Below are 26618 nucleotides of genomic sequence, written 5' to 3' on the forward strand. Positions count from 1 at the left end.
AAATTATAAAATAGCACTTGATCCAGCACATCGTATAATTTAGCATTAATTAATTATGCTAAATCAAGATCATGAAATGTGTACACAGGATGTATACTATTTCATTACACTTTTAATTTGCAATTTTGAGCTGTCAAATTATTAAAGGAATTCCAGTGTAGAGCTGCAACAAGTAATCGATAAAATCGATAATAATCGTTTATGAAAATCGTTGTCAATTTATCTCATTATCAATTAGTTGGTCTGCGCGTGACACGGGGGAGATTTACTCATTACGTCACTTCTGTTCCAAAAACACGCTCAGAGAGTAAATATTAAAGTTTTGTCCCAAATGAAGTACTATACACTTACACTATGCACTCTGCACTACCATCTAGTATGTGGATTTTAGAAAGGTAATATAATCTCAAATATAACACTAGCGGGGTTTTTTTACTAACCGGAAGTATAAGCCGCTTCCTAGGTGACGGCGCATGATGTCATACGCACGCTAGCATTAGCTAACACCCAGAGTCACCGATAATGACTTTCTTCAGTTTACTTTCTGTCAGCGTTACCTTTTATTCCCAACACGACCTCAGTCTCCATCAGACGGAGCCGAAATCATCACGTGACTGAGGAAGAACGTGTGTGACCTCCAAGTCCTCTAAGGCAGGGGGGCATTTTAAACACCGTGGAAATCAAACTAATGCACGAGGACAAACTTTTGTTTATATACAAAATGCTCCACTGAGTGCAAGCAGTTGGGGAAACTGGTGCAAGCTGCTTAAAAAGTTTAGTTTAATTTAAGTTTATTGTCATTATATGCTGTATTTGCACGCTTGCAGTGTAAATTCTGTCGTTTATTATAACAGAAGTGATGTGTTAGTAACAATGTGGTTGCTGATCACGCGCTGTGTAGACGCGCTGATACAGAGTGTAGCGCCAGTAAGATCTGTAATTTCTAATTAAAACACTATAATCAAAAGTAAACACAAGTAAAATAATATTCCTATAAGCAGCCAGTAACAGTAACCACAAGGTGCAAAGTGAGTTTTTATTATTAATTTAGGACTGTAATTTGATTCGGTGCTTTTTGTGCATCCATACAAATAATGCATAAATACTAAAAAATTATATATATATATATATATATATATATATATATATATATATATATATATATACAGTATCTCACAAAAGTGAGTACACCCCTCACATTTTTGTAAATATTTGATTATATCTTTTCATGTGACAACACTGAAGAAATGACACTTTGCTACAATGTAAAGTAGTGAATGTACCGCTTGTATAACAGTGTAAATTTGCTGTCCCCTCAAAATAACTGAACACACAGCCATTAATGTCTAAACCGCTGGAAACAAAAGTGAGTGCACCCCTAAGTGAAAATGTCCAAATTGGGCCCAATTAGCCATTTTCCCTCCCCGGTGTCATGTGACTTGTTAGTGTTACAAGGTCTCAGGTGTGAATGGGGAGCAGGTGTGTTAAATTTGGTGTCATAGCTCTCACACTCCCTCATACTGGTCACTGGAATTTCAACATGGCACCTTATGGCAAAGAACTCTCTGAGGATCTGAAAAAAGAATTGTTGCTCTACATAAAGATGGCCTAGGCTATAGGCTATGTATTGGGTTTTTTCTGTTTTGGACAAACAGTTGTGTAAAGTTTTAGTCTGAAGTAACACTCAGTTTGTGGATTTTATTTTAAATAAACAAAAAAAAATGGTACTGAAAGTTTACCCCGCCCCATCCGATTATCAAAATAATAACAATAATATATATGATAATTGCATTCACAATTCACAAGAATTGCAGCACAGTTCCAGTGCAACTGAACTCAGACCACCTCTTACAGGTAATCAGTACCGGGTTGTGCTTCCCGGGCGGACTGCATAACAGCTTTCACATTAACAGCTTTTCATGCAAACCGTGCTCTGTTTAAGATAAACTGACAGTGCGAAAGCCCCCTAAGTGAACCTAAGTCAGCTTTGAGCTATAAGCAGTAGTGCTGCAAAGAATTTCTAGCCACAGAGCGGCTCTGGTGTCAGCTCAAAAAATCCGTTTACATGTCACCACACAAAATGTTTGAAGAGTGAATACAAATTACAAATGACACTGCATATGCACACTGTCCAGCCCTGCTTCAGCCCTGACTGATTGTTAGTACTGCATTCAGGTCTGTTTTCCTCTCAATGTTTATAATGTGGTGGCATTTTAGCTTCCTGCTGTGTTTCTTATTAGTGTCCTCCAGACAGTCACAGGGGAACAAGTTTTATGATTTAAAGAGGACAGAAAAGCTGCAACCCTGGGACATTTCTGTGATTGTCCTTACTGTGGTCTGTTAGCAATTGTCTGTCTTGGATAGTGTCTGAGGGACATTCAAACTGATCAAAATCTCGCTGGGCTAAAAGGTGGGTGGGCGGTTAGGTGTTGCTTACGAAAGCCTGTCCACTGTCTTGGCACATTAAGGTACAATTTAAGGACTAATTAGACTTCATTAACTAATCTAAAATCTTTGTTTTTGTTGATGTTGTTGTTGTTCAGAGCTCCAAATTCTGAAGTGTAACCTTAATAGGACGAAAAAACCCAACATGACCCTTGATCTCTGTGACCGAGCCTCCATGCTAAGGAGTCAAGAGAGCAGTAAATGGGTGGCAGCAAGATGGATGGAGAGAGAGGAAAGGATAGGAGGAGTAAGAATAAGAGAAAAAAAGAGAAAGGTTCTGGGCAACATTTGCGTTCTTTAACAGTGTAGCAATGGTGTCTGTTAGCTTAGTGTGTCCTCTGGTTCCTTTGTTGTGTTTATATGGTCCCTTTATTGGTCTCTGGTTTCAAAGGTGCTCTCTCTCTCTCTCTCTGTCTGTTTCTATGTCTCACTACTCTCCCTTCTTTCTCACAGTCTGTTTCTTACACACATCTATATTATTGACTGAGTAACCAGGGTGCTGTGATGTGTGTGTGTGTGTGTGTGTGTGTGTGTGTGTGTGTATTTTTCCTGTTCTCTCCATCTTCCTTGAATTCTTAGCGACTGCGTTTCCTCTGTAATTACACACTCATCATATGAAAGGGATGTGAATCTCATTCTCCCCTTTGTGCATTATAAAACTGTAAGTAAATTATGAAGCATAAGCCTCGTAGGGTTGCTATTAATTTAAGAACTCGTTACCGAATGCATCAGGTGATCTCCTGGTCTCAAATTCTCGCTGTCATGTCTCATTTTCTCCCTCGCTCGACCACCCCCGAAGGGATGCCTTAATTACATTATTTCGCATTTTATCTCTACGGAACACACATAATTGAATTGGCCACTATAAAAAAAAAACAGAACACTAGTTAATATGGAGTTGCACTGCTGAGGAGTAACATGAGCAGTATGAAACTGCTGAGATACATGCAGCGCATTTGATAAAGATGAGCAATCTGTAACAACATCATAGGCGCATGAACGCAGCATCATATGGGTGTATCGTCGACACCTATAATCATCTCCACCAGCAAATCATAATCATCATTATTATTACAGTCCATAAAGATGTGTCTGATCATAAGGAACAGATTTTAAACCAGCAGGTCCATGGTGTTGCAGGCTTATTTTGTTCTTCATGGACTTCAGGTCACAAAGGTGTTGGAAGTACACTCCTGTTTTCTCACATTTGAAATCCAAACAGATAACCCCTCACACATTACAAGTGTATAGCATCAGGCTGAAAATAGCATTGGTTACACAATAGAGCCATTTGTACCCTTAAACTCCAACAAACAGAACTTAAACTTGAAGTTACATTTGATCAGCAAACAGCAAGTCATATCACATTACCACCAGTTTATGTAAAACATTAGTTTTAACTACACTATAATGGTTTAGCAATATTAGTTAAGTTACCTAAACACAGCATTGTGCTAATAAATATCCAGCTTGCTTGTTAACTTAGCTAACGTTTACTTCACCAGCAGTGGATTTTTGCCATTACTAGTTCACTAAGCTAACATTAAAGCCAGCAGTCATGTTTTCTAGCATGCTTGCTAACATTAAGCCAAAACTTTTTAACAACACAGACCATACTGCAGCTCAAAACTGTTTTAATGGACAAGTCGGTGTATGGGTGGCGTGTAGGGGAGGGGACATTACCGCAAGCACATGTAAAATACTGGTTTTAATTACACTATAACCGTTTAGCAACATTATTTAAGCTACTTAAACACAGCATTGTGCTCATAATTGTCCAGCTTGCTAGTTAGCTTAACTAACATAATGTATCCATCAATTACTAGTATTGTACTTGCAATTACTAGTTATTAATAAAAAGATAGCTGTCATGTTTGCTAGCTAACTTTAGGGCAGCATTTTTAATGAGGCAGACTATACTGCAGCTCAAAATAGTTTTGATGGATCAGTCTGTGTTTAAGTGGAGTGTAGGGTAGAGGAGGCACAGTCGGCATCATGGGTGGGGGGCGGTAGGGTGCAGAGAGGCATTATTATCCATTATGGGATTAGTAAAATTGAATAAAGCTAGCCATACGCTATTTGTGTCCAGATAAATGTAGAAATTTGTATGAGGTTGCACCCAGTTAGTCATTAGAAATAAAATTACAGCATCCAGTCAACATATAGCATATTGCAAATACATTGGAAGGAGCCTCACAGGTCCAGGGTCCCCTAAGCTCCCGTAACTGTCCGTGTGCAGTTTCTGTGCGTGTTCTCACTGTGTTCATGTGGGTTTCCTCCAGGTTCTCTGTTTTCCTCACACCTCCCAAAAATATGCCAGTAGGTGGATCGGCTAAGATAAATCGATCCTACGTGTGTAAGAGTGTGCGAATGTATATACTAATAGTGCCCTGTGATGGACTGGCATCCCATCCAAGGTGTATTCCCATTTCACACTCCGTGTTCTCAGGATAAGTCCTGGATTCCCTGCGTCCCTGACCAGGATAAAGCTGTTACGGAACGTGAACAAGAGTGAGTGTAGAATCCAAATGTAAGACATAACTCAGAAGTAGTTCAGAATCCACACCCTCCCCAATTTTCTGTTCACTGCCACATAATCAATCTACGGACACCTAGATACCCGAGAAAGGGAGAGAGAGAGAGAGAGAGAGAGAGAAAGAAAATGGAAAGTATACGCTATTTGTCCTTTTTTACACTGCAAATTCCAAATCTCTATAATATATTCTTTTCTTTCCCCTCATTCAGTCCAGCAGATTAGAAATAATCGATTGTGTCAGTTTTTAGTTTGGAGCCACAGAGATGTGTTGTATAGCAGCGGGGATGCTGTGTGTAGATTGAAGTCTTTTGTTATGTCGTGTTGGCTGTGCGTCTGCGTTCCAAACTGCTGTTTGCTGTTTGTGCGCGTGGGTAATGTGCTGGAAAAAAAGGAGCTTTGACAAACTGCCATAAATCATCAGGCAATTAAACAATGTGCAGAGGAATTCGTCATGTGAATGACAAGGAGGGAAGAGAAAGGACCAGAAAAAAAGGGAGGGGGAGAGTGATGAGCAGATGGTGGCATCCCTTGTTTTGTGCCCCTTTGAACTGGTCACTCAGAGAAGACATTCTTCTTTCACTCAAATAGGAAATTTCATGTAATTACTGGTGTGTGTGTGTGTGTGTGTGTGTGTGTGTGTGTGTGTGTGTGGTCGGTCTTCAGACTCTTTAATTATGGGTTGTCTGTAAAGAAGGCGGACTTCACACCTTCAATCTGGAAGCATTCTGGGCAAAGCAATTGCCTGAGATAAAAGCTGTTGTCTAGCAGTTTTATGGTTACACACATGTGCGATACACTGCACACACACAAACACACACACACACACACACACACACACACAAACACACACACACACATATCCATATACAGTCATGCAGATGTTTTCTCTGAGGTTGGCTCCAAAACCAAAGACATCATTTGAATGAATTGAAGGCATTTTTTTGTTTTGCTTTTGAAACAGAACAAAGGATAATATGACAGAAGGATCTTCTTCGATAAACTCTGATGTCTCTCTGTTTGTCTCTCTTAATTACGTCTAAGTAAATTTAGCATGTTTTGCTGGCATGACCGTATTTAGTTACAGTATTGCCGAAGCATCACTCAAATGATGGTGAATATTAACATAAAGATTTCACCTAAAATATCAAAGAATGTCTGTTTAAAGGAACAAAATGAAACAAGCATGGCAAAAATGGTACCTTAAGTGCATGGCTCATAGCCAGTGTATCTAACATGTCTTATACATTATTAATCCGGTTAATCATCTTTTTGTAGACATTTATACTATTTATCAAGAGTTCATTGGAAGGTCATTTTACATCTTTCAAGAGAAGGAAGTACATTGTTGGCTTAATAACTTAATAAGAATAGTAAAAATGTCTAGAAATAAGTCATAATAAGAAATACCAATACATTGGCAACATTATATACAGTGGGGGAAATAAGTATTCTACGTGTCAACATTTTTTTCAGTAAATATATTTCCAATGGTGCTATTCACATGCAATTTTCACCAGACATCAATATTAACTGAAGAAATCCGGAAACATAAAGAATTCAGAACATTAAAGTCCGTAAATAAAGTTATGTATAATAAAGTGGAATGACACGGGAAAAAAGTATTGAACACACTACCTGAAATTTATTTAATACTCAGTGGAGAAGCCTTTGTTTATAATGACAACTTCAAGACGCTTCCAGAATGAATAAAGTAATCGGGCGCAGTATTCAGGTGTGATTTTGGCCCATTCTTCTAAACATATTGTCTTTAAATCTTGTTCAATTGGATTCAAGTCAGGTGATTGACTGGGCCATTCTAACACCTTGATTTTTTTTTCTCTGAAACCAATTGAGAGTTTCCTTTGCTGTGTGTGTGTGTATATATATATATATATATATATATATATATATATATATATATATATATATATATATATATATATATATATACCATGGTCTTTATCTTTGTGTATATGACTTAGAGTGGGCAGACTTCTATATCTAACGACCTGTATGTAAAATAACTAACGAAAGTTAACCGTTATTTTTTATCTTTTCAGTCAAATTTTGCACTGCAAACATCAATGACAGCTTTAACTTGTCAATGCTGGCAAGTGACCATGGAATAAGTGGGATAATTCATGGCTAGGTGTGCGCTACACAATTTTAATGTACTTCGCGTTCTGCATTAAAATCTTTTAATGCAAGCCTAGCCATGGATTATCCCTTGCATATATATAAACAATTATATGAAAATGAAAAGTGCAGTTAAGAAGTGCATCTCTGTCTCAATAACACAGCTATACTCTCTTAGCAACCATGTTTTTTTTTTGTTTGTTTTTTTGTTGTTGTTTTTTTGTCTGTTTGTTTTTTAATACAGGCCTGTCTTTATGGCCAGAATATGTTCAGTGACTGTCATTTTAGCTCTGTATTTGGTATCAGTCACTGTTTTCAGATAAACTGCCCCAGCGTATAATAGGAAGCACAGTATTTGTGTTTGGGTTAGATCTAGTATGTTGTGTGTTAGGTTGGTCCTGATGCACTACATTATTAGTGTTTTAGTACTCACATCTTGTCCTAGCAAGGTAGAGTTGCTGTGGTTTTTTTAAGACTCTTTCCCACTGCACAAGGTCCTGGAACTTTTGGAATTTTTCACACCAGAAAATGGTGCTGGGTATAGCAGTACTGTTTGTTGTTGTACAATGTACGCACAGATAGACATTGATTAAGAAATACACACAGAATAGTCTGGCTCATTGGTGCTACAGTATGTTTGTGCAGCATACACACACAAAAAGAAAGAACAGAAATTCTTTAGTTTTCTGCTCATGTTGGGTGCAAATTCAAGGCATTTTTATTGCGCTGAGAATGTCCTTATAGTTATCATATGATCAATAGTGGCTTGAAATTTTAATCTAAAAAATCACAGTGCAGATATTTTTGTTAATAAAACAGCTGAACTTTTCCATTAACTTTTCAATGGAATTATTGGTGCAGTTTTTGCAGCTAAAGCATGTTGTTGCTTTAACTGCTCTGATGAAAAATACAAAACAATTTATTGCAAAAATGTATCATAGTATCCATCAAGTAACGGACCTTAATGGCAGTGGCTGTAGATTTCTACTGGAGATTTTCTGGAATACATTTATTTAAACAGCAGAACCCTCTAGAGCCTTCTTTCATGGATAGATTATTACCATCATAATAACATTAGATAAGCCATTAGGAACCATTAAAAACCTATTAGGAACCTACGGAAATCTTTAATGGTTGCTAGTGAGTTTTCACATTGTTCAGTTGGTGGAAAATCATCTAGAATCCCAGCCTCCATTTAGATCAATCATTGCTTGGGAATGGGCAGTGGGAAAATCCTCAAAGATTTAGCCATTATTTAATAGTCTACGGAATTTTTTATTTATTTTTAGCAATAGTGAGAGTTGATCTTGAGCTCAGGTTGCTAACTGGATTACTGTTTAGTGTGTCCTCCCTGTATCTCTGTCGGTTTCCTGGTCTCCTCCCACCTCCTTAAACATGCTGGTAGGTGGATCAGCTGTTCCAATTTGCCCCTAAGTGTGAACGATTGTGCAAATGGTTGTCTATGCTACCCTGCAATGGATTAGAATCCCATCCAGACTATACTGCTGTCTTGCTATCTAGACATGGCCTATGCAACATTAAACAGCATACAGTTATTCTACAGTGAGTATATGTGTATATATATTTGTATTTGGATGTGTACTTCACTAACATTTCTATCCATCTTCCTGTCACAAACAGTTCTGGCAACCGCTATCATGACAACCCACACCTCCTTCCTCCTGATTCTCCTGGCTGTTCTTCGATTGACTGCCGGCTCGTTTCCAGAGGAACCAGGTCCTTTAATCTCCACCCCTGCTGAGGGTAAGCCCCTCCCCTGCCTCCACCATCCACAACTTTCACCCCACCAATTACAGAAGCTGAAGGGTGACATTTGGACAGGGCCCTGCGGGAATTCTACTGTGACCAGTAAAGAAAGATCTCGTGGGATGACTAAGAACTGGAGAACAAGCTCATACGAGCCAGAAGGATAGGACTGTACTTTTAAACTTGTCAGGCAGGAATGGGCAAGAACAAAATTAATTTGCAAAAGATGGTTTTAGAATTTCATAACATAATTAAACATATTGTGATTTAGTGATATGATTGCAATGTTTTGCACCCAGAGTGTGAAAACACAGGGTCATGGATTTGATTATTAGATGAGTGGCAACATTTTACCAGTCCAGGCACTCTTAGCATTATTTTTGTTTCATAAATGAAATGCTTGTCTGTTTTTATGTATAATGATGATAGAATGTTGTTGTCAGCCCTGCTTCTGAAAATCCAACACAACTAATCCCAGAAAAATAGGTCTTTAGAAGCACCTGGATATCAGGGCGAGATGTATTTACTTAGATTTGGGCCTAATGACTGCATAATAGATTTCTTTTCTCCATTTCCTTATTAAAGGAATGTTCCAGCATTTTTCAACCAAATCTCTAGCTACTGCATCTGCAGCCTATGTGCAATTACTACAGGATGAAACATTTTTCCATACTGAGAAAATAACAGAAAACCTGTTTACTTGAGACTCATTTATTGTTCTTTAGTACTTTATTCCAAGGTATTTTTAAATTAAATTTAAATGTGTATAATTTGTCCTTTCTGTTAAGACTACTTTTTCAGAGACAAAAATTTGTTTAAGACAGTGTGTGGCTCCAATTGTGCATGAACACCACACAACTATGTTTCTAAAGCATAACCACAATTTGTGGTTAAGGTTTAGAAACATAATTGTGTGGCTCCAATCATGCATGACTGCCACCAAACCAGAGAAAGTGTAAGTAACCACAGTTAGTCTTTAGTTCTCCAGTGTTGAAAGATTAGATAAAACTTCATAAAAATGGCTTTATCTCATCTCTCTCTCAAGCTAAAAAGGCTAGTATTTGTGTTTCTATGACCCCCAGGATACAAACCCCCTGGGGTTTGTCGAAGCACAGTTACATACAGAGCTGTGAAAAAGTATTTGCTTTCTACTTCTTTCTTTTTGTGTATATCTCAAACAAAATCTCAGATAAAACAAAGGCAACCTGAGTAAACACAAAATACAGTTTTGAAATGATAATGTTATTTATTGAAGCAAAAAAAGTTATCCAATATCAGCTGGGCCTGTGTGAAAATGTATTTTCCCTCATAGTTACTAATTCTCCAAATCTATGAAACTGCGTTCTAGACTAGACACAACCAGGCCTTTATTACTGCAAACCTTGTTCAATCTAATCAGCACTTAAATAGAACTTTTTCACCAGCATGGAGATGGTTAAAAGGTCTTACCCAGTAACACACTATGCCAAGATTGAAAGAAATTTCAGAAATTATGAGGTAAAAGTTGATTGAAATACATCAGTCTGGGAAGGGTTATAAAGCTATTTCAAAGGCTCTGGGACTCCAAAGAACCACAGTGAGAGCCATTATCTCCAAATGGAAAAACTCAGAATAGTAGTGTATCTTCCCAGAAGGGGCCGAGCTTTCAACATTCCTCCAAGAACACATTCAGCAAGTCACAAAAGAGCCAAGGACAACATCAAAGGACCTACAGGCCTCTCTTGCATCAATAAAGGTCACTGTTCATAACTTCACTATCAGGAAGACACTGGGCAAAAATGGCATCCATGGAAGCGTGGTGAGGTGAAAACCATTGCTATCCCAGAAGAACATTAAGGCTCGTCTGAATTTTGCCAAAACACACCTGGATGATCCTGAAACCTTTTGGGAGAATTTTCTGTGGACTGATGAGTCAAAAGTGGAACTGTTTGGAAGACAAGGGTCCCATTACATCTGGTGTAAAAGAAACACATAATTCCACAAAAAGAACATCATACCTATGGTCAAGCATGGTAGTGGCATTGTGATGGTGTGGGGATGCTTTGCTGCTTCAGGGTCTGGGCAACTTGCAATAATTGAGTGAAACATGAATTCTGCCCTCTACCAGAAAATCATAAAGGCGAATGTCCGGTCTTCAGTCTGTAAGTTACTCAAGCGCAACTGGATTATGCAGCAAGACAATGATCCAAAGCATAGGAGTAAGTCCTAGTTCTAGAAGTAAGTGACACACTGATCTCCAATTATCGGAAGTGTTTGGTTGCAGTTATTGCTGCTGAATGTGGCACCACCAGAAAAGTTTAAGGGGGCAATTAGTTTTTCACATTGGTTTTGGTTAACAGTTTTTGCTTCAATAAATAATGAATAAAAATTGTATTGTATGTTTACTCAGGTTGTCTTTGTTTATGTTGTATTTCGTTTGAAGATCTGAAACTATTTAGTATGAGATATACACAAAAAACTGAAGAAATCAAATCAAATACTGTTTCACAGCACTGTACATAACTAGAGTTCTGTTTCAGCCCGCCTAACCAACAGGTGTGGAAAGAATCTCTTGGATAATGTGATTACATCTACCAGCCAGTGGGCCAGTCTTTATCCCTGCATAGAGAAGCATAGGCCTCTGTGTCTTTCCACAATGTCAGACGAACTGTTGGTTGACTGCCGTCCAGTCTAAATAGTACCAAAGGGCATGTGTGGAGCACAGCAAGGAGCACACTGCAGGTACTCTTTCATGACTTCTACAAGGTCACTCAACTGATTCACAAAGACACATGACCTTAGGCAGGATTCCCAGGTCACCCCAAAGTCATCTGGCCACCAACACGTGCAAGGCAAGCTTATTAGCAGAATCAGAAGTGATCACTCAAAAATAAGGCAGTTTTCAGACACTCGTTTCAATTCAATCTTTCATAGGCTTGAAAGGAGGGGCCTTAAGGGACCCCAGTACAAGGTGGGAGCTAATTATTACAGAGGAAAGGTTGTGTAGGTTTATAAAGACTAGTATACAAGAGGCTCTTGCCTTCAGGACTGTTTCCTTGACTGTTTGGTTGCAGTCCTTAATTTGTGATTAATTCTAAAGAGCCAAATCACAAAAACAATACAGATGACCTTACTGAGGATGCTATATCTCTCCATTGATTTTAGACAGCAAGACTGTTCAGTGAAGAAGTGTTGAGGGTGTTCCAACCACCAGCAAAATCAATGGTGGATAAAAAAACCAAGGTCTTGCCAATCATTCTGGGGCCACAAACAGGAATCTGTGGCCTAGTTGCTAAATATTGTACAACATGAATAAGCAAAATGAAACCTATAGTAGATGGTGATGCTAGTTGTGGGCCGGTGCATCTTGTCCCAGTGGGCTGTCCGTGTCTGCCGAGGAGAACCATAGTCAACAAGTCTAGCAATGCTATCAAGGGAAGATTGACTCAAAGCTAATTTTATAAAAAAATGGTACTAATGTATAAAAATCTATACACTAGAGTAAAAGACAAAAAAGGAGGCTGTTTACAAGGAGGCTTTGTAGGAGTAAACCTGTAGCTCTGTGGTTACAAGAGCATAGCTCCATATGGTGTAGATGGACGCTGAAGAAGGCGAGGAAAATGGCTGTATGACAGCAGTATTTATTCCAAATACTGTGTCATACGTCACTATGTGACTTTGTTGGAAGACCTTGGCATAGATGTATACATGCACACAAAACGTATCCAGGTGATAACTGGCCTTGGATCAGTTACAAGCGGTGAAACATGATGAAATTATTCCTTGTGGTAATTGCCAACACACTGCAGATGTTGTGGATAGACTTTAGGTTGAAATGATGGAATATTCTTTTAATGATTTCTCATATAATTAAATGTAAAACAAAAGATTTAGACACTTTGTGCTGCTATACAAGTCACTGTGAATTAGTTGTTCTTATAGAAAAGATCAGAATTGAGAATTCAACAGTGCCTTTGTATAAGCCAATATAATAAACTTGTGTTGTGCTAGCTGCATTATCCTGTGTGCTGTAGCCTACTCTATAAAGGGTACAGTATGAACTAAAAAAGCTGATGTGCTGCATACAATTAACTATTACTCAACTAAATGTAACATAAATGCCACCAACATATTATTATTCACTTTAATGATGAATATTGGGAGGAAAGCAACTGTCGGTTAATTTTTTTCTACAGTAATGACCTTTCACAAAGGCCCTTAAAAGCTGTAAGTTTTCAACACTTCAGCTTGGAATGGCTCTACAAATGGCTGCTGTGAGCATTCCACCTTCTGAGTCTCCTGTGTCAGTTTCATCACTTCAGAATGGACTACACTGGAACATGCTAACTCATACCTATGCAACATCAATACTATATCTATATCTATATATCTATATTTATCTATATCTATATATTCTTATACAGTACAATCCCCTCTGAACGTTTTGGAATGGCAAGGACAATTCTTGTGTTTTTGCTATACAATGAAGATATTTGGGTTTGAGATCAAAAGATGAGTATAAGACGAGAGATCTGAATTTCATATTTAATTTCCTGAAATGTATATCTAGATGTGTTAAACAACTTAGAACATGGCACCTTTTGTTTGAACCCACCTATTTTTCGAAGTGATCAAAATATTGGAACATTATAGCTCTGAATGTCTACTCTTGGTTTGACCCCTGGATTTCACCTGTGAACACTGCATGAAAATCAGAGAACTGTCATTGGGAGAAAATCAAGCCATTTTGAAGCTGAGCTATCAGAGCTATTGCCAAACATTGGGCATAGACGATACAACAATTTGGAATGCCATGAACAACAACAGCAATTGATGTCAGAAACATTGTAAGAGCTGTGAAGAAATACGAACAAAACAGCAGTCAATGACATCACCAACAACCTCTACAGGTCAGGGGTGAAGGTATCACAATCTACCATTTGAAGAATAAATTTGGAGGCCACACCACAAGATGCAAATCACTTATCAGCAGTAAGAAATGGAAAGCCAGGTTGGAATGCACAAAGAAATACAGAGATGAGGCATAGAATTTCTGGAAGTGTGGAGAAAGAAAGGATTTGCTCATGATGCAAAACATACAAGCTCATCAGTCAAACATGGTGGAGGTAGTGCCATGGCTTGGGCTTGCTTGGCTGTTTCTGGAACGGACTCACTAATCTTTATTGATGATGTAACTCATGATAGTAGCAGGATAATAGCAGTAGTGAATTAATTCAAAAGGACTACAGAAACATTCTGTCTGCCAATTTACAGAGAAATGCATCCAATATAATTGGGAAGAACTTCATCATGAAGAAAGACAATGACCCAAAACACACTGCCAACACAACAAAGATCTTCAGCAGTGTTAACAAGTGGAAGGTTTTAGACTGTCCAAGTCAATCATTAAACCTTATATATATATATATATATATATATATATATATATATATATATATATATATATATATATATATATATATATATATTCATGTAAACATTGTAATGTACTGAATTTTCTGGGTTATTGAAAACATTAATTTTGCTGGTTATTTTCCCACTGCTGCAGCAATAATAGTGAGAGTTGTTTATTTGCTATAAGCCAACAGCTGTTTCTGCTATAAAACATGCAAGCACACAGAGACTGGAAGCAAAATGTGTCAACAAATTTCCAGCTGTATTACAGGGTGTGTTTGCATGTGTGTGTGTAGCAGTTTTAACAATGGGAAACAGCAGTAGGGCGAGGTGTGAGGCATTGAGCGTGGCACATGCCTTGTCTCCATCAGTCATGCCTGGTGAAAGTGTGATTAGAGGCACAGTGCTAGAACCAGTGTGATGTATAGCTTTGCACTCTTACTACCATCCTCTTCTTCCACTTGTTTTTCTGTCTCTCTGTCTCCTTTTCTCTGTTTTTTTAGTGAATGGTTAGAACACTATCTTGATCTCTTCTTTGATTTGTTCTCTTGTTTTTCTTGTTTTCTGCCTCATCTTGATTCTTGGCTTTCTAATATTTCTTCCTCTCTGTTTTTCTTCCTCCTTATCCTACTTCCTCTTTCTGTTTCTCTATTTACTTCATTCATTCATACTTCAAATCCTCTTTATCTTAATTCATACTCACTCTCTCTCTCTCTCTCTCTCTCTCTCTCTCTCTCTCTCTCTCTCTCTCTCTCAGTTGCCAGGCGTTACCCTGTGTTTCTGGGCCGAGCTCATCGTTCTTACATGCGGCAGGAGCCGCTGTACATTCAGACAGTTCTAAAGGTCAACCGCACACTGTACATTGGTGCCAGGTAACCTCACCTGTTTACTTCTCCATCTTACAGTAAAATACATCTTATTATTTATATGGCTCATGCAGATGAGTAAAAGTCTGCATAATGAGGCTACCAAGCGACACAACAGGAAAGCATTTAAATCCCATTTTAGCCCCAATGATGCCATAGCATATCTATGACTGGGAGTCCAAGAGAGCATAACTAACCCTGCAGTCTGGGCAAGAGGCTTGGTATACCTCTCTACCAGTCAGTCAGAATTAGCTCATATGTAAAGAAAAGGACTGGTCAGTAGATATAATGTGTTTCACGACCAGTAGTTAAAAAGTGCTATCTTCATATTAACTTTCCCTTGGCAGCTGTCATGCAACAAGGCAGAACCAGCTGGTAGGTAGAATAAATAACTGCAGTATTCCTGATTTTCAAAATAAATAGAAGCCATTAGAGTCTGTAGTCTGAGCACAGGAAGTAAGGCATACTGACAAGTGCATGGTGCCTTCTATGACTAACAAATGAAATGAAATGCTCACTAACATTACGCAATGGTGTCTCAGTGGTTAATTTTATGAGCAAGTTTAAATCCAAGGACTACCCGAGGACCACTGCTTGGCCCTTGAGCAACCACTTGACCCTCAACTGCTCAGCTCAATTCTCACTATGGCTAAAAGCATCTGTGCAATGATGAAACGTAATATTGTCATTTATTATTTGTGCCCAGTATCCTATACCGGTATTACAACACTTTAAAGGACAGAGTACAATAAAACAAATCTCAAACTACCAGCTAGCATAACGTCATATAGCTAGGAGCTTTTTTGATGTGTTTAGAAATTAATGTTAGTCATCTCCTTGTAGTAATTGCTAAAATAGGAATGGGACCGTGATAAACAATACTGTATTATTTAAGTCCCACTCCTCAGCACAAAGAACCAATAGCCTTTTTGTTAAAGACGTTATCATAAAGTGGTTGACCAATCAGATTCTTAAACTGGCAACTGCACAAGGGCTATACCACACATCATTTATGCCATTTTGTCCAGTTTTAACCATTTGTAATATTATCTTCTTGATCTATTTTTTTGTGTATGGGTCTCTCCCCATTCAAATAGGTTGGAGCCTCATCTTGTATGACTGACCAGGATATACTGTATAATAACATTCTGGGAGCGTTGCCAAAGGACTTTACTAAAGCGTTTACTAAAAGGACTTTGGTACAAATCAGAATCAGATAAACGTATGCCAAAACTGATTGCATAAAGTTTACTTAATGCACAAGCTAATCTTCCAAATAGTAATAAACGCACAAAGCTTACACAGCCTTATTCACTCAAGCACACATGCACATATACAAATGTATAATGTCTTAAAATGTATAATGTATAATGTCTTAAAATGTAGCAGGAGCAGGTTGAATTCGTTTTCATTATAGGCATGTATTGTATATTGAGTGAATGGGAGAGTGTGATTGTGTACATTAAAAGTGCTCCTGGAAACTGCTTCAATATCGCTTTAGAAAAGCTGCATAACCCTGTGATTGTATTTACTGTATTTTCTATTTGTTTTGATTTTTCTACTACTGTTTCCTACTTTGTTGTTATTTTTTACTCTGATTCGTATTTGTATTTGTGCTTTTGTATGTGCAGTATATCTGTATGTATGTAGGTAAGTGTGTGTGTCTATCTATCTTCTTATGTAGAAATCGCCTCTTAGCTGTACTTCATCTGCATACTTCACCCTACTTCACACACAGGCTGACCCATAATGGACTGATATCTTTTTTATTTCACCACCAGGTTATAAATTGCATGAGGATGTAAACCTCTTTTCTAAATGTATGTTAGCTGCTTTGGAAATGTCAACTTTATTAATGCTACACCACTATCATATATATATGAGTATTTTATTCTAGACAAGATTTTCATTTAAACGGCAGTGACAGGTGTCCTAGTCCATTTGAAATGGAAATGAAAAATTACACAGTGGAACAATTTCATTACAACTTGCGATCTCTAAAAGCACTTCTGTGATAAGCGCCGGATCCAATATTGTAAAGGAGGTATTATCCACTCTGAAAGTCATTTTTTTCCATCTGCTTTTTATTCTTTTCACTGTGTGTGTGTGTGTGTGTGTGTGTGTGTGTGTGTGTGTGTGTGTGTGTGTGTTTGTGTGTGTGTGAGTGTTTCTTGTATATATGTGTGTGTGTGTGTGTGTGCACTCTGTCCAACGGGTGTCTTAAGCAGTGTTAGAAATACACCACACTTGCTTCAAAGCCAGTGCTGACAGGAGGTTTTAAGCTCCCTGGGGAGTTCACATGTGCTCCTGCTTAGACCAGGGCCTGAAGGGTAAACCCTTCAAAAAGGGAAGTTAGGAAGCCAGAATTTGCCCCCTGCCCTCTACTCTCCTAAAACACTCTCTTCTTGTCTACTTACTGACAGCATAAACACTCCAACTTGGGTTGCAGGATTAGAGGTGGCAGGAAAGCTGGCGGAAACTGGTTAACACCTTCCAGAAAGTGTGAGGTCTTAGGGCAGAATATGCACAAGGCCAGGAGGCGCATGAATTTTGGGAAGAACAGCGCAGAGATATTAGTTATAACCCACACTGTAAAACCATAGAGCCATATTCAAAGTTAAGTCAAAAGTTGCGTCAGAATTTTTCACAAGGAACTCTTTTTCAGAGACACAAAAAGGTCCATTTTCTGAGTTCCCTATTCGGATTATGCAAATCTACAGTGTTTATCTCTGAGAATGTCAGATTTTTCTTAAGTAGAAGCATCTGAGATGTTTTTGTGTTTTTGAAAAGCGTCTAGACCGTTGCCTTTAAGCACAAGCACCTGACTTGTGCCCCCCCGCAAAATTGAAAAAGCAATCTTTTGCGGTCAAATGTAATATGATGTAGAATAAAAACAGTAGACAATTAAAAAATGAAAAATAAAAAAAGACTAATGTAATGGTATATGAACGAGAAGAAAGCAAGCATTGAAATAAACATCTAATCGTAGTCCAGTATATTGCCTATATATTGCTGCATGAATAAGCTCAATTGTAATTATGATATTAATCATTTTGGTTTAATTGAGCAATATGGCTTCCATTATTCGACAGCTTTTATAATAGGACTTCATCCAGCACATCCTGTTATTTTGTATTTTATTTTTTGATATAGAGTGCTGATAATTGTGCATATGACTAAACAAAGCCAGGAGGTACTAAATCAAGATCATAAAACTGCAATACAGTGCCATCCACTAATATTGGCACCCTTGGTAAATATGAGCAAAGAAGGCTGTGAAAAATTGTCTTTATTGTTTAGCCTGTTGATCTTTTGTTAAAAAAAATCACTCTGCTCTTATGGATATCACACAATTGCAAACAAAATACAAGTTTATAAAAAAAAAACTTAAATATATGTGTGCAACGATTATTGGCACCCCATGAATTAAAAAATACATTTGAAGTATATTCCCATTAATATATATATATATATATATATATATATATATATATATATATATATATATATATATATATATATATATATATATATATATATATATATTTATTTTAGCACACTTGGGTGACTAGGAACAGGAAATTGTTCAACCATGGCTTCCTGTTTCACATATATAAATAACACATAGGCAAAATTCCCTTAGTCATTCATAACAAGGACCAAGGAATATAGCTGTGATGTATGGGAAAAGGTTGTTGAGCTTCACAAAATGGGAAGTGGCTATAAGAAAATAGCAAAAGCATTGAAAATGCCCATTTCCACCATCAGGGCAATAATTAAGAAGTTCCAGTCAACTGGTAATGTTATGAATCAACCTGGAATTGGACGTGTGGCTATATTGTCTCAATGCACTGTGAAGAGGATGGTTCGAGAGGCCAAAAAATCTCCAAGGATCACAGCTGGAGAATTGCAGAAGTTAGCTGCATCTTGGGGTCAGAAAGTCTCCAAAACTACAATCTGAATTAACCTACATCACCACAAGTTGTTTGGAAGGGTTTCAAGAAAAAAGCCTCTACTCTCCTCCAAAAACAAACTCATGCATCTTCAGTTTGTCAAACACTACTGGAACTTCTAATGGGTTCTATGGTCAGATGAAACCAAAATAGGGCTTTTTGGAAATAAACACCAGAGGTGGTTTTGGCGAGCACAGAGAGGTAGCCATATGGAGAAGGGTTAGGGTGGCTCTTTAATGTTTTGGGGCTGTTTTTCTGCCAAAAGACCTGGACATTTTGTTAGGATACATGGCATCATGGATTCTATCAAATATCAACAGATATTAAATGAAAACCTGATTGCCTCTGCCAGAAAGCTTAAAATGGGCCGTGGTTGGATTTTCCGGCAGGACAATGATCCAAAACATACATCAAAATCAACACAAAAATGGTTTCTGACCACAAAATCAAGGTCCTGCCATGACCATCCCAGTCCCCTGACTTGAAACTCATAGGAAACCTTTGGGGTGAACCGAAGCGGAGAGTCTACCAGCGTTTAAAGTATCTGGAGAGATTCTGCATGGAGGAATGGTCTCAGATCCCTTGCCATGTCTCCGCCAACCTCATCAGGCATTATGGGAGAAGGCTCAGCACTGTTATCTTGGCAAAGGGAGGTAGCACAAAGTATTGACTAAAAGGGAGCCAGTAATTGTTGCACACCTATATTTAACTATTTTTTTTATATATAAACCAGTGTTTTGTTTGCAGTTGTTTGATATCCATGAGAGCAGAGTATTTTTGTGAATGTTTCGAACAAAAGATCAAAAGGTTATACAATAAAGACAAATTTTCACAGCCTTCTTTGTTCATATTTACCAAGCGTACCAATATTAGTGGAAGGCACTGTACCCGAACTTCAAAATCAGCTGTCAGATGATGCCTCTATAAGACATGCATGAAAGATGAAAGTTCTTCCATGAAAGCACACCAAATGCAGAGCATGAACAGCATATTAGATCTACATTGAATCAGGCATTGTCGTTAAAAAAATAATGCTTACAGTATATAACATTGTGGTTAGATGTTAAAATGGTGTGATTCTACCTGACCAAAACATTAACCTTGTTGTCTTTGTCTCTGAAGACAGCCATGTTAGTAATCATAGTCTGTACCTGTCTGATTAGGTAACAACGGAACCTTGGCAGTTAATTCTTTAGGGACACTCATCAGTGTCGTGCATCATAACTTCTAGGAGTTGTTTACTTGCAAATCCTTCCTGACTTGTCAGGCTACCTGAAGAGTGAGCTGAAGAACACAGCTAATTAGCTAGCTAGAATGCCACATTTATTTCTTATTAAATTATGTATGTTGGTTGGTCATTTAGGAACTTAATTATGACTACTAATCAAAACAGTAAAAAAACAGCATCTAAAGATATATGTTTATTTATTTAAATGTATTTATCTAGTTAGTTAGTTTTTATTATTTTATTGTTTTTGATTGTTTGACAGTTTTTATTATTATTAATAATAATACGAAAAATAATAAGAACAAGAACAATAACAGTAACAATAATAATAATGTTATTGTTGCTGTTGTTGTTGTTGTTGTTATTATTATTATTATTATTATTATTATTATTATTATTATTATTGCGACATGACAGGTAAGTTATTTTCATCAGCCAGAGTGACAGTTCTGTCAACTAAGTCTTTCAAAGAGGGATAGAAAAAAACTCTAGATGCATAAATTTTGTCTACCTTGGATGACAGCTGACTTCCATCTGCAAATGCTACCTAAATTGATGGGTATACAACTGCCCTCTGTATAACTGCCTATCATCCAAACAGAAATATGGGGTTTACCTTACTGAAAATGATACTTGGAGGATGTTTTCAAATTTTACCAAAAGAATTCTGTCTTCTGAACTGGACATCATTCAGATTGGGCTTACACAGATTCTCAAAGCTCAAAAATCTTATTAATAAAAACTAAACAAACTAGGATGCAGCCTCCTAAATTCTGTGTAAGATCAAGGAGAACTGGATGACATGGTGGTACAGTGGGTAGCTTCACAGCTACTGGTTTCCCCAGTTTGACCCTGAGCTCAGTTCACTGTCTGTACTTTGCATGTTCTTGACAAATCTGCATGGGTTTCCTCTGCTTTCTCCGGTCTCCTCCCACATCCCAAAAACATGCATATAGGTGGACTGGCTATGCTAAGTTGTGAATGTGATGGACTGGCATCTCTTCCAGGGCGTATTCCTATCTGATCAGGATAAAATGTTTAATGAAGATGAATCTAGGAACTGTAGTTGAAAAACAGAGGAAGATGTTGGACCAGATGTTGGGCTAAGTTTTTACTTAAAACTGAATAGTTTCCCCAAGGAAGTAGTTTTCATTTAGCTCGGCCTACTTGGGAAGTATAAGAAAGGTTTCCTGGGTTGAGGAGCAGGTTGAGATGATGTCAAGAGTGTACATCAGGAATTTTTTTTTTCTTTCATTTTCCATACCGCTTATTCTACACAGGGTCACGGGAAGTCGGGTACTCGGGCCCCAAGGCAGGGAACACTCTGGATGGGGTGCCAATCCATCGCAGGGCACAATCACTCACATTGACACACTATAGACGATTTGGAAATGCCAATCACCCTACAATGCATGTCTTTGGACTGAGGGAGTGTCTTTGAAACTGGGGAACCCTGGGGAAACCCCCGAAGCACACATTAACATGCAAACTCGTAGGGTACATAGAGCAGATGTGGGAATCAAACCACCAACCCGGAGGTGCAAGGCAAACATGCAAACCAATAAGCCCCCTAGGAATACTTTAAAATCTAAAATTATTTTGATTGGGAAAGTGGTAGCTCAGTGGACTACTTATTGGAAGGTCATGAGTTCAAATCCCTGCACTGCCAAGCTGAGACTGCTGAGCCCTTGAGCAAGACCCTTAACCCTCAACTGCTCAGTTGTATAAATGAGATAAATGTAAGTCTCTCTGGATAAGGAAGTCTTCCAAATGCTGTAAATGATTCGTCTAACTCTTCTTGATCTGCATAATTCCATATGCAGTAGGAAATGCCCAAATCAGAACAGTACAGAAGTAATGAAAGAATTAAATTGTAAAGTGAAATATGTAACCATGAGACATGTTGGTCACCAAGCCATGTTAACATTGCAGACCAAACTGCAAGGCTAATCAAACCGCTAGCATAATTCTGAAAATGGCTGGTGTGAAAATGGCCTCCTACATAAAGCAGGTTTTGATACTCAGAATATTGACCATAAATGAGACTGTGATTTTAAAAAAAAAGAGCACATTGAGCCAATTTCATGACTCCTTCAGTAGTCCACATTTATTCTCAAGAGGGAGTGTATCATATCTAGTCTGTTTTAGAGATTTCATTAGCTTTTTAGGACATATTTGACACTGGGAGCTGTAAATGCTCTGTGGTAATGGTCTAGCTGTTATAATTGGTCCCACAGTTCCACGGAGTAGAAAGGAGTCTGTTCTTACTTTCTTAAATTCAGCCTTTTAAAATGTCACACAGATAATGGATAGATTTCTTAATGCCATATATTGATGCCATTAACCTTATTTTGTATCCAAAATGTGACTTACAATATTCACTTTCCTTCTAACTTTGAATGATAACTAATGCATAAAACATTGGAGTGCTTTATTAAGTTAAAGCAGTGGTCTGGTGTGTGTGTGTGTGTGTGTGTGTGTGTGTGTGTGTGTGTGTGTGTGTGTGTGTGTGTGTTTGGCAGGGCCAGGAGATATGCAGATATCATCAGTACTTGTCAGTCTCTTGTCAGGACAGTATCAGTCTACGTTTTTACTCAGTCAAAAATAGCTGATTAGGCATCAAAATACAGTCACGTGAAAAAATAAGTACACCCCATGGAAATTTTTGCCTTTTTTGACATATTTTAACAAGCAAACATTTGATCCTCTTTGAAACAGTGCCTATTAATAAAGTTGATACACTCTTTCAAATGACACATAAAATTGACATTTTGTAGTAACTTTTACTTCATACCAACTGTGAAGCATGGTCATGGAAATGTTATGGTTTGGTGTTGCGTCACTGCCTCAGGGACTGGACAGCTTGCATTCATTGATTCACCTATGAATTCTGCATCATATCGAAGAGTGTTTGAAGATAATGTGAGGCCATCTGTCTGAAAGTTGAAATTGAACTGAAAGTGGACCTTTCAACAGGATAATAATCCTAAACACACTAGCAAATCCACCAAGAAATGGCTCAAAAAGAAGAAATGGATAGTTATGGAAAGGCCTAGTCAAAGCCCGGATTTGAATCCCATTGAAATTTTGTGGGGGGATTTGAAATGGGCAGTACATTCAAGAAAACCCTCAAACATCTTGCAACTGAAAGAATATTGCATGGAAGAGTGGTCAAAAAATCCAGCAAACCGATGTCAGAGACCGGTGGACTATTATGCAAAACATCTACAAGAAGTTATTTCTGCTAAAGGGGGCAATACTAGCTTCTGAGCTTACATTTTCCACATGAGAATATCACATCCATTGATATTTCTGTCAAATGATTTGTAGTTACTTAATTCATTATTCTGTTTCATTAATGTGCTTTATCATACCTTTAATTTTCTGTATGGAAACTGCAAAAAAAATTAAATGTCATCTTAGCCAGTGAAAATATCTTGAATATAGTCAAATGTATCTAATATTTCTTATTATAAGATTTCAGTAAACCAAATATAAGATCATTAAACCTATTCCTGGACATTTCAAGCTGGCAGTTTTCTTGTTCTATTGGCAGATAATTTTGCTTCTTTTTAGAAATAAATGCTTAAAATGATGCTTAAAATTATCTGCCAATAGAACAAGACTATTTCAAGCTTGAAATAAGCACAAATGGCAGGAAATTGGTTTAATAATCTTATATTTGGTTTTTGTAATCTTATAATAAGAAATACTAGATAAATTTGACTATATTCAAGACATTTCCACTTGCTAAGCTGTAATATTTTTGTAGTGAAGCACTTTGAGATTGTGTTCTTAAAATCAAAAGTGCTGTATAAATTATTAATGTAAAGATAGTTTGATGACTGTTACTCATAACAACAACAACAGCAAAAATAATAATAATAATAGCTATAAACCTAAATGCTGTATTGTGATATATAGAATGTATCTTGAACTTGTCTTATAGTATCATAATATGGGATTTTTTTGCTAGTGATATAGCAACTGCTCCAATGATTCATGCTTTTTAACCTTTTCCCCTTTTTCGCTAATAAAAGGTTTACCATTGCAGCTCTCAGAAGAGATGAGACTTCTGTGCATTGTTTCTGATGAATAGTGTGTGTGTATGTGTGTGTGTGTGTGTGCGTGTGTGTGCGTGTCTGTTTCAGAGATGACCTTTACCGTGTGGAACTGGACCATGTAACAGGGGATGAGATGTTCTACAGCAAAGTAAGTCTTATTTTCACACACACACACACACACACGCACCCACACACACACACACACACATACACACACACACACACACACACACACACACACACACACATACATACATGCTCTCTGAATCATTAACGAGTGTCTGTGTGTGTCTTCAAGTGTGTGAATACATGAACGAACCACATTCTCTTTCTTTGACTGCTACAGAAGCGAACATGGGAATCCAATAAGAATGACATCCGAATCTGCAGGATGAAGGGCAAACATGAGGTGAGTGTTTAACGCTGTTAAGTGCTGCGCAAATGTTTCTCAGTGGGCGTGTGACACTGCTAAATGCCTTAGAAAAGTATCTCAGTGCATATGAACATCGTGAGTATATTCCACTCTGACAAATACTTCTTAAGTGTTCTCTGGTGAAATTGCAGCTCAGCTGTACAGTATTCAGAATAGCAGAACTCCTGACATGTTGATATGCAGCATTGGCCAGCCTATAACCTATATAGTGACTATAAAGTGTTATTTTCTGTTGCTAGTTAATCGATCAGTTGTTCTGATGTTGACTAGAAAAAAATGAGAAATAGAAAATATATAAGCAGTCTTCATTGGGGCCCAAAAGTCTGATGCCAATAGCAACTGTTTTTATTTCATTAGTAAATTACATTTCTCATTATTCTTCACTGACAGCATGGTGGCACTGTAGGTAGTGTAACAGCCTCACAGCTCCTGTATCCCCACAGCTCGTTCTTGAACTCAGGTTACTTTCTTTCTGAACACGGGCCTACTTTCTCGTCCGGTTTCCTCCCACCTCCCAAAAATATGTCAGGAGGTGAACTGGCTAATATAAATTATCCTAGGTACATCCTTGCTTGACTGTTAAGGCTCTGGGTTACTGATCAGAAGGTCAGTGGTTCCCACCGGTCCCAGGTGCATTCCCACCACAGTGTTCCTAGGCTCTTGATCCACTCTGATCCTGACCAGGGTAAAGCAGTTACTGAAAGTGAATGAGAGAGATTATTCTTCACTAATATATGTAAAAAGGCTGGCTATTGTTTTAGTGAATCATTAATTGGGTCAATACTGGAACTGTTGTTACTCTTTATTGGTGAACATTAGATCTAGTCAATATCATAATGTTAACAGTGTGTTAGAAACCTCTGTTTGATACCATTGAAATTAAATAATTAAAAAAAATATCTTTCCAAAGGAGCAAATAGTCTGTGAATAAACAAAAAATGTAAATAAAAGGGATATATTTTGAAAATGATGATTTTTTTTCAAGGATAAAATGAAATTTCTGATTAATGAAGTACTTGTGGTTATAATCAGAATTAATCATTATGATCAGAAATGATGAAGTTTGAATATGTTAAGACACAAAGTAGCAGGTCTTGTGGGGTGTTCCCAGCATGCAGTGGTTAGTACCTACCAAAAGTGGTCATAGCACCCAAAGCTCATTGATGTGCGTGGGGAGCGAAGGCTAGCCAGTCTGGTCCGATCTCACAGAAGAGCTACTGTAGCGCAAATTGCTTAAAAACTTCATGCTGGCTATAATAGAAAGGTGTCAGAACAGACATCACACCATGCTGTGTATGGGGTAGCCCCAGCCCCCTTCATTGCAACACTATTCCTGAATGGCACTGTCATCTTTCAGCAGGATAATGCGTCCTATCACACTGCAAAAATTGTTCAGGAATGGTTTGAGGAACAAGACAAAGGGTTCAAGGTGATGACTTGGCCTCCAAATTCCCCAGATCTCAATCTGATCAAACATCTGTGGGATGTGCTAGACAAATAAGTTCGATGAATGGTGGCCCCACCTTGGAACTTACAGGACTTAAATGATCTGCTGCTAACATCTTGATGTCAGGTCTTGTGGAGGCCATGCCTTGAACTTTCAGAGCTGTTTTGGTGGCACAAGGGGGACCTACACAATATTAGGCAGGTGGTTTTGATGTTATGGATGATTGGTGTACATTTTAAATGGAATTTTCAGGACTTTAGACGGTTGAAATGTCATTCAAAATAGATAATGCTACATGGGTAATTTCACAGTCTAGTAATTATACACCAGCAAAAAAAGGTTCATCAGT

At 37.8% G+C, this 26618-nt stretch overlaps 1 protein-coding gene across 1 annotated transcript in view; it reads left to right on the forward strand.

The window, feature by feature from the left end:
- Positions 1 to 26618, forward strand: part of sema6ba (sema domain, transmembrane domain (TM), and cytoplasmic domain, (semaphorin) 6Ba) — a 165286-nt gene that overhangs the window by 80749 nt on the left and 57919 nt on the right. The window contains exons 2-5 of the mRNA XM_047162430.2: positions 8759 to 8881; positions 15036 to 15150; positions 24477 to 24537; positions 24736 to 24798. Of these exons, the coding sequence (XP_047018386.1) occupies positions 8776 to 8881; positions 15036 to 15150; positions 24477 to 24537; positions 24736 to 24798 (345 nt within the window). The 5' untranslated portion in view covers positions 8759 to 8775. The remainder of the gene's footprint in view (positions 1 to 8758; positions 8882 to 15035; positions 15151 to 24476; positions 24538 to 24735; positions 24799 to 26618) is intronic.

Source organism: Ictalurus punctatus, chromosome 20 (genome assembly GCF_001660625.3).
Source record: "Ictalurus punctatus breed USDA103 chromosome 20, Coco_2.0, whole genome shotgun sequence".
NCBI classification, from domain to species: Eukaryota; Metazoa; Chordata; class Actinopteri; order Siluriformes; family Ictaluridae; genus Ictalurus; species Ictalurus punctatus.